The following is a 12,500-nucleotide window of genomic DNA, read 5'->3' as shown; positions in this document are numbered from 1 at the left end:
TTGACTTGTGCACCTTTTTGATTCTTGTTATTGCTTCTGCCGCTCTTTGATATGTGCTATGTGTGAGTGAGTGTGAGTGTGTGTGTGTGTGTGTGTTGTGACAAAAGCTGCAAGCTGTTTGATTTACTCGCAAAGTAAAGGGATAGGGATGACAATGTTCTTCGCATAACCACGCACACACACACACACACACACAACACACACACACACACACACACACACACACACACACACACACACACACACACACACACACACGAATGAAACTCAAAGCAAAGGGGCAGAAGGGTGAAAGAAAAGGACTTGGCACGTATTGATGAACGGACAACAGCGAAACGCTCTGTTAGACAATCAAAACCATGCAACAAGCATTGTCTGGTTCCCATGTGCCATGTAACACTCACATCAGCAACAAATCAAGATATTACTCTTCACGCACGAGAGGAGAGAGAGAGACAGAGAGAGAGAGAGAGTGCGCACAGGCGAATACAAAAAAACAACACCACTGCAACACATACACACACAATCCACACACAATCCACATAAAACACAACACAATACACATACAACACAACACACATCAACACACACAACACAACACAACACACACACACACACACAAACACACACATCAACACGGCAAGCACGAGTTACGACGAGAGTGCGCTCAATTTTGTGTGCAGTGCGCTGGCCAGCGTGTGTGTGCTGACGTCCGGGCGCTTTGCCAGCTTCTCCACGGCAGTCTGGATGGTGATGAGCTTCAGAAACACGTTCTGCAAGTTGACGCTACCGACGTCCTTTGGGTTCATGGCGTTGGCCTGCCTCGCCGCCGTGCGCAGATCATCCTTCCACGCGTCCACAATGGCGTCGACGATCCTCAGGCCAGCGGAAATGTACTCCTCAAAGGGCTTCTTGATCAGCAGCTCCACCAAGGGAAGCACCTCCAGGCACGCGCCCAGCGACGTCTTCTCCCGGCTCTCGGGCTTGCGCAGCTCCTCTGCAATGTACGCGCTCACGTCCACGAGCAGCGCAGGGTCGTTGACGTGCACCACCGTGGACAGCACGGCATCCAGGCCTTGGTCGACGACAACGCGCGCAGCCTTGACGTTGACGAGGCGGGCGGTCAGCGCTGTGATCACGGTGGCGTGGCCCTCGTCCAACGCCTTGCTCAGCGCGCGCAGCACATGCTCTTGCTCCTGTACAGACGTCGTGGCTGCGGACCGCCGCGCGGCCCTCGATGCGGGCTTGCGGGCTTTGTACGCAGAAGGGCCCGGTGGCACGGAGGAGGCCGAGGATGCCGAGGATGCCGAGGACGACGACGAACCGGTGGCTGGCCGCGCCGCATATGGCCCGGCCCCGTTGTTTGACGGCCTCAGCGGCTGGCGATGTCTTTCATCACCACCATTCAAATGTGCTTGCACAACAGGGGGGAGCGGCATCTTGTGTGTGTTGTATGTGTGTATGTGTGTATGTGTGTGTGTATTTGGGTGTGTGTGTGTATTTGGGTGTATGTGTGTATTTGGGTGTATTTGTGTGTGTATGTTGTGTGGGGGTGAGAAGAGCTGAATGTACACAGATGAACTAGAGCTGAATGTGTACAGATGAACTTGGACTTGGAGAACGATGGGGTTCGTGGACTGGCCGACTGGCTGCTTGACGTGCGTGATGATGATGTTGTGGTGTGTCGTCGTGTGGTTGTCGTCTTCGTGGTTGGTTGTCTGCTGTGGTCGTTGTCGTTGTGCGGCAGCAGCGGCTGACAAAATTTTGGTACTACCATCGAAAGATATGGCAAATCGCCCATACCACACCCACAAACAACAACGCGCACACCAACACCACGCACCACCGAATTGACACACCGTCCACCACTTTTGAGTCCCTATCGGCCCCTCTCCTCACCCTCTTCATCTTTCCTTCTCTCTTACCCTTCTCTCTTACCTCACACACGATGGAGTTCAACGACAAGCTGAGCATTGTGCAGAAGAAGGCTGCCGAAAGCGTGGGAAAGACGCTGGACGGCGGCGTGTACGTGGTCACGGGCGGCACAGGCTTTGTTGGCCAGCGTTTGGTGGAGATGCTTGTGGAGCGTGGCGCCGATCGCGTCATCTCCTTCGACATTGTCCCACCGTACGTCACTCCGTGTGTGTGTGTGCGTGTGCGCGCGCGCGTGCGTGTGTGAGTGCGTGTGTGTGTGTGTGTGTGCGTGTGCGTGTGCGCGCGCGCGTGCGTGTGTGTGTGCGTGTGTGTGCGTGTGTGCGTGTGCGTGTGTGTGCGTATGTGTGTGTGTGTGTGTGTATGTGTGTGTGTGTGTGTGCGTAAGCTGTTGACGTACCTCTGCTGTTGGTTGTCAGTATCATGCACGAGTGCGCTGTATTGTTTCCACTTTCCACTCACTCACCCGCCCTCTCATCCACCCTGTCGTCTACCCTCTCAACCAACAAATGCCCCACTGACTGCAAACCACCTGCTTGCTCATTGCGCTCGAAATTTTTCCCGCCTTGTGCCAGGACGTCGCTGTGCTGGATTCACCCGAAGATTGAGTATGTGGTTGGTGACATCACCAACAAGGAGCAGGTGATTGAGGCGTGCAAGGGCGCCGACTGCGTGTACCACATTGCGGCTGCAGTGGGCCCATTCCACCCCTACCCGCTCTACGAGCGCGTCAACTACCAGGGCACGCTGCACGTGATTGAGGCCTGCCGCGTTCACAACATCCCCAAGCTGGTCATGTCCTCGTCGCCATCCACGCGGTTTGACGGCTCCGACGTCGACGGCCTCACAGAGGCACAGATGCCCGCCCTCCCGCTGCCGCGCTACATGCAGACGTACGCCGAGACCAAGGCCATGGGCGAGATGGCAGTCACCGCCGCCTGCTCCCCATCCCTCATGACCGTCTCCGTCGCCCCACACCAGGTATCAACCACACGCGGGCGAGCGGGCGTGCGGGCGTGCGGGCGTGCGGGCGAGCGTACACGTAAACTCACATCAGCACACACACACACACACACACACACACACACACACACACACACACACACACACACACACACACACACACACACACACACACACACACACACACGCACGCACGCACGCACGCACACGAACATGCACACACGCATGCATACAGTCGCGCACGCACACACACACTCTCGCCCACTCTCTAACGCACAGGAGTGTGCGCACTATTACACACACACACATGAACACGCATGCACACACACCCTCACGCACACACACACACACAATCTCACGCAAATTCACTCACACCTTCCCTCCTTCCCTCCTTCCCTCCCTCCCTCCCTCCATCGCAGGTGTACGGCCCGCGCGACAACCTGTTCATGCCCAACATCCTGGAGGCCGCCGGGACGGGCGTGCTGCGCATCTTCTCGGCACGACGGACCGGTTACGGCATGAACAAGGTGTGCTTCACGCACGTGGACAACTACTGCCACGGTCTCATGTGCGCCGAGAAGGCGCTGTTCAAGAACAGCCCCGCGCTCGGCAAGTTCTACATTGTCACGGACGGGCGCACGCACCCGTCGCCGCTCGGATATGCGCACTTCTGGCAGGTGCTGGACGAGCCAATCAAGGCCATGGGGTTCCCATCCATCTGGTCCAAGTTCAAGCTGCCCGTGTGGCTGCTGATGCCCATTGCGCACATCTGCGACTTTATTGGCTGGCTCACGGGCCGCAAGCTCAAGCTGAACCCCTTCAACGTGCGCGTGCTGACGATGCACCGCTGGTTTGACATTTCCGTTGCGGAGCGCGACCTCAAGTTCACGCCCATCATCTCGTTTACAGACGGGTGGCGGGACACGGCCGACTACTTCAAGGAGCACTGGCTGCCGCGCTTCCGCACCAACAGGCGCGTGGCCGGCCTTGCGCAGCAGTCCGAGGACAAGATCAACATCCAGGCCAGGCGCTGAGCTGAGCGTCCGTCATTGGTGAAGATGGAGACAAGAAAAGGGATGGAATGTGGGGCTGTGTTGTGGGTCGTGTACACGTGTGTGTGTGTGTGTGCATGTGTGTGTGTGTGTACATGTGTGCATGTGTGTGAGTGTGTGGGTGTGTGTGTGTACGTGTGTGTGTGGTACATGTGTACATTGTACATGTCTGTGTGTGGTGCATGTGTACATTGTACATGTGTGCGTGTGTGTTTGTGTGTGCAGATTGTTTGCCTAGGTTGGCCGTGTTGGAGGTTGGTTTGATAGCTTGCTTGCGGAATGGGGGTTGTGGTGGCTCGCCTTTGGTAGTTGCTGTTGTTGTCGTTGTTGCCTTGAGACATGGCCTGGCGGCCTTCTTGTTTGAATCTGTGCTTTGCAGCGTCGTCATCATCACATCATGTTATGTCACATGACGACAGTCTGTGCTTCTGCGTTGCAGTTGAGACTGTGAGGGCGATGAGAGGGTCAGATGGACGGACGAGACGGTCAGACACAGAGAGAAAGAAAGAGACAGAGAGAGGCAGAGACAGAGAGAGAGAGAGACAGAGAGAGAGCGCGCACCCACACACACACACACACACACACACACACACACACACACACATTCACACAAACACACACACACACATATTCACACATATTCACACATACACACGCAGAACAGCATAAAGTGACCTTGCACAACACGTGCAGAATGGAAGAATGGTGGGTATTATCACTGATTTTCTACTGAGAGGACACACGGTTACGAGAGCACGAACGCCAACAAAGAGTGAGAGTGAGTGAGCAAGGAAGGAAGAAGCCCCTGTGTGCCTTGCTCCCCCCCCCTCTCTGTCTCCCTTGCCCGTCCCACCGCACCTCGAGCACCCCACACAGCCACGGTTCAACCTCCTCACGCCACATTTACCCACGCCATTGTGTGTTGTAATCGTTTTGACGTCCGTGCAGCGCACAGCCACAACCAGACACACGGAAACAGACGCCATGGCCGATTCCAAGCAGGATCCCGTCGAGAAGCTCACCGAAGAGGTGAAGGATGTTGCGGTGAGTTTGTCTGAATCACACCAACCACCCAGCCAACACTCAAACCGAACAAACTCACAGCACCACCATCGTGACTCTCGGGCGGTGTTTGTGCATGGGCGTGTGAGCGTGTGCATATGCGCGTGTGTGTGTTCTTGTGCATGTGTGTTCTTGTGCGCGTGTGTGTGGGTGCATGTGTGGGGTGCTGCTCGCGACACTCACTTTGTGTTCTTGCCCGCCACCTTCACCTTCCATATTTGAAGGTTGCCGATAACAACCAGCAGGCAGACAAGCAGCAGAAGAAGAAGGACAAGAAGGACAAGAAGAAGAAGAAGCAGCAGGCCGCTGAGAAGCACCAGGTAGGCGCATGGGATGCAAGTGCGCGCTGCAACCTTGTGTGTGGAAACCTGCCATTTGTGTGTGGTTTCGCCACTTGCCACGACGACGTCTTCTCATTTGGCTTGGTCGTGCTCGCTTTCCACCAATGCAGGAGATGCCTCCTCCAGAGTACATCCCCTTCCGTGAGGACATCTTCGACGAGCTCTACAAGCAGTACCGTGCAGAGATTGAGAGTGCGTTCAAGCCACAATTGTGCATTTCGTGTGCATGCATGCGTGTGTCTGGAGTAACACATGGGCGTGTGCAGGGGGTTGTCTCTGTGTGCTGTTTGCATGCATGCACTGGTCATGTTGCCGTTCACACTGTTGCCTCACACGCGCGCGCATACACGCACCCTCCCTCCTTTTTTTTTTCCTCCTCTCTCTCTCTCTCATGCCCCGCCCCCTTCGCCGCTCACACAATCATGTGTGTCCATTGCAGGCAAGGAGTCCAAGCCTATCAAGATTACGCTGCCGGATGGCAAGGTTGTGGATGGCGAGTCGTGGCGCACGACCCCATACGACGTTGCAAAGAGCATCAGGTAGGCATGTGTCTGTGTGTGTGTGCGTGCGTGTGTGTGTGTGTGTGTGTGTGTGTGTGTGTTTGTGTGCGTGCGTGCGTGTGTGTGTGTCTGTGTGTCTGTGTGTCTGTGTGCGCGCGCCCCTCTGTGTCTGCCTTCGTCTGCCCTGCTTCAGGCCCGCCCACGCTCATCATTTGTTTTCCACCTCCAAACACGCACGCACACACATATTCGCAGCGAGGGCATGGCCAACTCTGCTGTTGTGGCAAAGGTGAACGACACGCTGTTTGACATGACGCGGGAGCTTGAGGAAGACTGCACCATCAAGTTCCTCTTCTTCGAGGACGAGGACGGAAAGGAGGTGCGATCATGCGGGTGCTGACCACGATGGCGGTGGTTGATGATGATGACGATGATGATGATGATTGTTGTGTTGCTGGTGCTGCAGGTCGCAGCTGTCAGCACCCGCGCAAACTTGTGTGTTTGTGTTGGTGTGTGATGATTTGATGCTGTTCTTTCTCAGGCTACTCGGTCCTCGAAATACACACACACACTCACTCACTCACTCACTCACTCACTCACTCACTCACACATACACTCACTCACTCACACACACACTCACTCACACACACACACACACACACTGCACGGCTTTGCTCACTACTGCACATTCGTTTGCCCAACCACACTCCCTTCAGGTGTTTTGGCACTCGAGCGCGCACATTCTCGGCGAGGCGATGGAGATGTACTTTGGCGGGCACCTGTGCTACGGCCCGCCAATTGCCAACGGCTTCTTCTACGACATGGACATGGGCGAGCGCACTGTCAACGACGCCGACCTCAAGGCCGTCGAGAAGGTCGTCAACAAGGTAAACGCAACAACAGCAACAGCAACAGCAACAGCAATGCCATGACGTGCACCCGGCGATTCTGCGATTGTTTGCTTGTGTGTGTGTGTGTGTGTGTGTGTGTGTGTGTGTGTGTGTGTGTGTGTGTGTGTGTGTGTGTGTGTGTGTGTGTGTGTGTGTGTGTGCCATGCTCTTACCATCAACCCCCTCCCCCAATCTTGGCTTTGTTCCACGTTGTCACCAGGCTGTGAAGCAGAAGCAGCCGTTCCAGCGCCTCGTGATGACCAAGGAGGACCTCCTCCGCATGTTTGAGCATAACCCTTTCAAGCAGCGCATCATCAAGGAGAAGTCAGTTGCACCATACCCTTACTACAAACACACGCGCGTGCTTGCTTGCTTGTTTGCTTACTTTATTGCCTCTTTCAATATGGTTTGTTCTGTTCTCACCTCAACCGCTTTCTCCCCCTGCACCTGCACCTGCGACTGCCAGGGTGACGGAGCCGAAGACGACCGTGTACCGGTGCGGCCCCCTCATCGACCTCTGCCGCGGGCCACACATCCGCCACACGGGCCAAGTCAAGGTGATTTCCAAACACATACACAAAAGGAAAACTCGCCACATGCATGCATGCACACCTGCAAACATACACATGTGTACATGTGCTGGCCTCCCTCCGCTCGCCCCTGTCGCTCCTCCTCTCGCTTTTCCCTCACCACCGCCACCGCCACCGCCACCGCCACCACCACCACCACCACCACTATTATTGTGGCGAACAGGCGTTTGCTGTGACGAAGTCGTCGTCGTCGTATTGGGAGGGCGATGCCGGTGCAGAGTGCCTCCAGCGCGTCTACGCCATCTCCTTCCCAAAGAAGGACCAGCTCAAGGTCTGCACTTGAACATATGCGCGCACGCGCAATTCGCGTCCACTCGCTACCGTTCTCCTTGAGCCTGGACCCTCCTCCTCCTCCTCCTTGTGTACTCCCTTCCATGCTCACTTTCACACACACACACACACACACACACACGCACGCACGCACGCACACACATACACACACACACACACACACACACACCAATGACAGGAGTGGAAGAAGCTGATGGAGGAGGCTGCAAAGCGCGACCATCGCAAGATTGGGCGGGAGCAGCAGCTGTTCTTCTTCGACGACCTCAGCCCGGGCTCGTGCTTCTTTGAGCCGCGTGGTGCCCGCATCTACCGCACGCTCATGGAGTTTATGCGCGAGCAGTACATCACCCGCGGCTTTGAGGAGGTGGTCACGCCAAACATCTTCAACAAGCGCCTCTGGGAGACCTCGGGCCACTGGCAGCACTACGCCGTGAGTCGACACACGCACTGCAAGCTGTGTGTGTGTGTGTGTGTGTGTGTGTGTGTGTGTGTGTGTGTGTGTGTGTGTGTGTGTGTGTGTGTGAGTGTGACATCACAACCGCCGTCTCGCTGAAGGTTGCGATGTGCTCATTTCTCACCGCGGACGCGACATGACATTTGGCAGGAGAACATCTTCTCCTTTGAGGTGGAGAACGAGACGTTTGCCATGAAGCCAATGAACTGCCCATCCCACTGGTACGGTTCCCCCACGCGCACCCTCGTGTGTCTTTGACGATACTGTGCCTCACGACTGTTGTGCAACATGTCTCATTCCCAAGCATGTACTCATGTTAACGCACACTCATTCACACACTCATTCACACGCACGCCCATCACACACGACAGCGTGATGTTTTCGCACCGCAACCGGTCGTACAAGGAGCTTCCGCTGCGCATGGCGGACTTTGGTGTTCTGCACCGCAACGAGCTCAGCGGCGCGCTCACGGGCCTCACCCGCGTCCGCAGGTTCCAGCAGGACGACGCGCATATCTTCTGCCGCCCAGAGCAGGTCCGTCTCCGTTGGTGTTGTGTTGCGGTGTGTCGTGTTGGGTTGTGTTGTCTTGCGTCGTGTTGTGCTGTTGTGGCATCCCGCTTTCTTGTCGACGTTTATGGTGGTTCCTGCTTCACCATGCCATTCTTTCGGTGGCATCTTCAATGGCCTTCGCCCTGCCGTGCTCACTGTCGCATGTACACCTCATCCCAAAACCCCAACCACCCCGTTCCCCAATCCCCCCACACCCGCATGCTGGCATGCAGATTGAGGATGAGATCAAGGGGTGCCTTGCGTTCCTGAACGCGGTGTATGGGACCTTTGGCTTCACGTACGAGCTCAACCTCTCCACGCGCCCGGAGAAGTTCCTCGGCGACGTCGAGGTCTGGGAACGGTACGTTCGCACATCCACCTGACATCTTGCTGATGCCAATCACGTGTTGTGCTGTTTGAAGCAGATGTTGAAGGCGTTGGTGTAACGTGCGCAGATATGTTCAGAGCTGTGGTTAGTGATGGAGCCACACGCTTCACGCACACACATACGGGAAGTGCCTCCTGTGGTTCAGATATCCAACCGCTACCACGATGATCACTGCAACAATAACCAGTCGTGCTTTGCTCTCAACCCCCCCCCCCCAACTCTTGCTCTCTCCTGTCTTTCCTTACTTCTTGCCCCTCCTCTTCCCCCTTTCCTGCCCGCTGCGCGCTGCTGTTTTCTGCACCAGGGCGGAGGCGTCGCTGGCCAAGGCGCTTGACGAGTTTGGGCACGAGTGGAAGCTCAACCCGGGCGACGGCGCGTTCTACGGCCCCAAGATTGACATCACTGTGCACGACGCGCTCAAGCGCTCGTTCCAGTGCGCCACCATCCAGCTCGACTTCCAGCTGCCCATCCGCTTCAACCTCGAATATGTGCCCGCACGCAAGGAGGAGGGCGTCGTGGTGAGTAGCGGCTGTGCATACACGTGTGTGTGTGTGTGTACATGTGTGTGTACATGTGTGTACACGCGCATGTGATGTGTACACGCGCATGTGATGTGTATGTGTATATGTGCATATGCGTGTGTGTATGTGTGTATGTGCGTGTGTATGTCTCTGTGTGTGTGTGTGCGCGCGCGCCTGCCTCGTTGGCAGTTCGTCTTCCTGGCCTGCCCGCTTCTCTCGTGTCAATGCGTCCCACGTCACCAAGTGCACCACTCACACCACCGTCATCTCCATCCCCGATGGCAGTACCGCCCTGTGATTATCCACCGCGCCATCCTCGGCTCTGTGGAGCGCATGTTCGCCATCCTGTGCGAACACTACGCCGGCAAGTGGCCCTTCTGGCTCTCCCCACGCCAGGCACAGGTCGTCCCCATCCACCCAGAGGTCAGTCCAGCCTGCATGCATGCATGTGTGTGTGCGTGTGCATGCATGTGTGTGTGCGTGTGTGTGTGTGTGTGTGCGTGCGTGTGTTTATTGTGAGGTAAAGCGTCAACTGGCTTTGTCTTCGCCCGCGCGCGTGATATTGTGTTGGCTGCTTAATGCTCAGCTGCGCATACCTCCGCATCTCATCTCACGTCCCACATTCCCCCACCACTCATCCCCTCCACTCCTTGTCCTCCACACTCACCGCCACCAGTTCAACAAGTACGCTGAAGAGGTGCGCATGTTCTTCCACACGCACGGATTTGCCGTCGATGTCGATGCCGACGACTCTCTCACGCTCCAGAAGAAAGTCCGCAGGGCCTGCGTCGAGCAGGTGGGAATATCCGTTGCTTGCATGCATTCCTTGCACTGCGTTGCTTGCATGCATTCCTTGCACTGACGTGGCCGTTAGTTTTTATTTTATTTTATGCGAAGCCTGACTCCATCATCATCGTGGTCGTCATCCACAACCCTCATGTCATCACTGCTGTTGCCTGGTCGTGTTCATGTGCACCTGCGGTTCAGTACAACTTCATCCTTGTTGTTGGCGAGGCCGAGTGCAAGAAGCGCACCGTCAACGTCCGCACCCGCGACGGCTCCAGGATCGGTGAGCGCGCAAAGCCCACACACGTGTGTGTGTGTGTGTGTGTGTGTGTGTGTGTGTGTGTGTGTGTGTGTGTGTGTGTGTGTGTGTGTGTGTGTGTGTGTGTGTGTGTGTGTGTGTGTTGGGGGGGAGTTGAGAGATGGTGTGCTAGGTCCTCTGTCTTTGATATGTCGAGTGTCGTGTGCGAATGCTGTCACCGCTGGACACACACACACACACACACACACACACACACACACACACACACACACACATTTTCAAACCGTACATGTACAATGACATGCGTGCAGGGGAGCTGTCGCTTGACGAGCTGCTGTGCGATTGGAAGCAGCTGCGTGACACCCGCGCCCCTGTCGACACCCTCCCCTCCCAGAAGCAGAAGCAGGAGGAGGAGCAGCAGCAGCAGCAGGAGGGAGAGGCTGCCAAGGAGGAGGCCAAGAAGGACGAGGGCGAGAAGGAGACCAAGGCAAACGTGGTGGAGCTGTAAGCTGATGACACATCCACATACGCTCACACACAGCACGGATGTGCGCCTGGTTTTGTCATTTCAAACACAGGTTCCAATCTCTCTTCTCTCTTGCTCTTCCCTTCGCTTGTGTCTCTCTTTCGTTGCGCGCGTTTCTGACGTTGATTGTTGTTCCATCACTGTTCTTCTTTGTGCCGTTGTTGTTTGCTCTCTGCTGATGCCTGCTGCTTCATACACTGCTCTCTGCCACTTGCGTGCTGCTTTTAGCAATGACGCTTCTTCACAGTGATACATGTGTTTTGTTTGTTGCGTGACATGATGCACAATGGCGCACCAAACTTGAACACTGTAGTCGTGACATGCACTCGTGTAACTGTAATGAGATGAGACAACAACATCACACACACACACACGCACACACGCACGCACGCGTATCAAACAAAGGGAGGGGCGTCTATGGTGCTGTGGATGATGCCACAGCATCAGTCGTCGTTGAGGTGGTGGTTGACGTTGAGGTTGTGGTTGTGGTTGTGGTGGTGGTGGTGGTTGTTGTGGTTGTTGTGGTTGTGGTTGTGGTTGTTGTGGTTGTGGTTGTGGTTGACGTTGTGGTGGTCGTTGAGGTTGTCGTTGTGGTAGTTGGGAAAGAGGACGGATCAACCTCCACCTCCAGATGCAACCCTTCATACGCAACAAACTCCACCACATCCATCACAAACACACCATTGACACCAACAGCAAGCGTGTACTCGCCGCCCTCCAGCAGCTCAACCGTGAACGTGCCATCATCGCAGACAACAGCGACCACATCTGTCGGGCCGTTCACCACCACCACTCCGTTCTGAAGCGGCATGCCATTGTCCGTGCGCGTCACCACGCCCGTCACGTTCACGTTGCGTTGCGCAGGCGGAACAACCGGGCACACCGCCGTGCTGATGGCATCGTACGCTGTGCTGAGGGATGCAAGGTCTTCAACAAGCGGCACCTGCACAACACCGTCGGGTCCCAGCAGCTGCAGCGTCGACAGCGGCACAGCCGGGCCGGCGCCAACAGCCACGAGCCGCGCACCCGCAGCCTGCAGCGCCTGAACAGCTGCCGTGACTTGCGGCGACGGCTCTGTCGGGATGCCATCCGTGACTGTGACGATCGTGAGCGGAAGCCAGGGCCGGCGGCCCGCAGCGACGTTGGTGGCCAGATCATCGTGGACGAAATTGAGGGCGGCGGCGGTGGCGGTGGCGCCGTTGAGGAACGGGTAAATCTCAATCAGCGTTGCAATGAGATCGGCATTGTACACATCGTCAAGGTCAAGCAGCTGCCGCGTCTCCGTCGAGAATGCAACAACAGCCAGCCTGTTGGGCGAAACGCAGGCGGCGCGGTTGTGTGGTTGCATGTGTGCGTGTGTGTGTGTGTGTGTGAGTGTGAGTGTGTGTGTGTGTGT

The 12,500-nt window shown here is 56.1% G+C and overlaps 5 protein-coding genes across 5 annotated transcripts in view; 3 read left to right on the top strand and 2 right to left on the bottom strand.

The window, feature by feature from the left end:
- Positions 1-42, top strand: part of PTSG_08438 (uncharacterized protein) — a 2,328-nt gene extending 2,286 nt beyond the window's left edge. The window contains exon 5 of the mRNA XM_004990629.1: positions 1-42. This exon is cut by the window's left edge and continues 522 nt beyond it. The gene's annotated coding sequence lies outside the window, so the exon portion shown is untranslated.
- A 608-nt stretch (positions 43-650) lies between these two features.
- On the bottom strand, positions 651-1,777 carry PTSG_08437 (uncharacterized protein; the record flags this gene model as incomplete). Its single annotated transcript, XM_004990628.1, has 2 exons — positions 651-1,414; positions 1,600-1,777. 2 exons carry the CDS (start codon positions 1,775-1,777, stop codon positions 651-653), a joined length of 942 nt encoding a protein of 313 aa, XP_004990685.1.
- A 28-nt stretch (positions 1,778-1,805) lies between these two features.
- Positions 1,806-4,357, top strand: PTSG_08436 (reductase with NAD or NADP as acceptor). The gene is made up of 3 exons (XM_004990627.1): positions 1,806-2,127; positions 2,508-2,913; positions 3,315-4,357. The coding sequence occupies exons 1-3, from the start codon at positions 1,949-1,951 to the stop codon at positions 3,927-3,929; spliced, it is 1,200 nt and encodes a 399-aa protein (XP_004990684.1). The 5' UTR covers positions 1,806-1,948; the 3' UTR covers positions 3,930-4,357.
- Positions 4,358-4,664: 307 nt separating this feature from the next.
- PTSG_08435 (threonyl-tRNA synthetase) lies at positions 4,665-11,473 on the top strand. The gene is made up of 19 exons (XM_004990626.1): positions 4,665-4,719; positions 4,896-4,991; positions 5,234-5,329; positions 5,461-5,542; positions 5,790-5,889; positions 6,106-6,229; positions 6,567-6,737; positions 6,961-7,064; positions 7,207-7,297; positions 7,494-7,601; positions 7,800-8,051; positions 8,226-8,296; positions 8,447-8,609; positions 8,858-8,985; positions 9,317-9,530; positions 9,819-9,956; positions 10,210-10,329; positions 10,521-10,602; positions 10,890-11,473. Exons 2-19 carry the CDS (start codon positions 4,932-4,934, stop codon positions 11,084-11,086), a joined length of 2,301 nt encoding a protein of 766 aa, XP_004990683.1. The 5' UTR covers positions 4,665-4,719; positions 4,896-4,931; the 3' UTR covers positions 11,087-11,473.
- Positions 11,474-11,519: 46 nt separating this feature from the next.
- Positions 11,520-12,500, bottom strand: part of PTSG_12722 (uncharacterized protein) — a gene marked incomplete at its 3' end in the record, with an annotated part of 5,682 nt that continues 4,701 nt past the window's right edge. The window contains exons 6-7 of the mRNA XM_004990625.1: positions 11,786-12,411; positions 11,520-11,527 (exon numbers count right to left, since the gene is read on the bottom strand). Coding sequence (XP_004990682.1) covers positions 11,520-11,527; positions 11,786-12,411 — 634 coding nt within the window. The remainder of the gene's footprint in view (positions 11,528-11,785; positions 12,412-12,500) is intronic.

The sequence above is a fragment of the Salpingoeca rosetta genome (genome assembly GCF_000188695.1).
Source record: "Salpingoeca rosetta unplaced genomic scaffold supercont1.23, whole genome shotgun sequence".
Classification (NCBI taxonomy): domain Eukaryota; class Choanoflagellata; order Craspedida; family Salpingoecidae; genus Salpingoeca; species Salpingoeca rosetta.
Note: the sequence above shows the minus strand (reverse complement) of the source record. Positions and strands in the feature narration are given on the sequence as shown.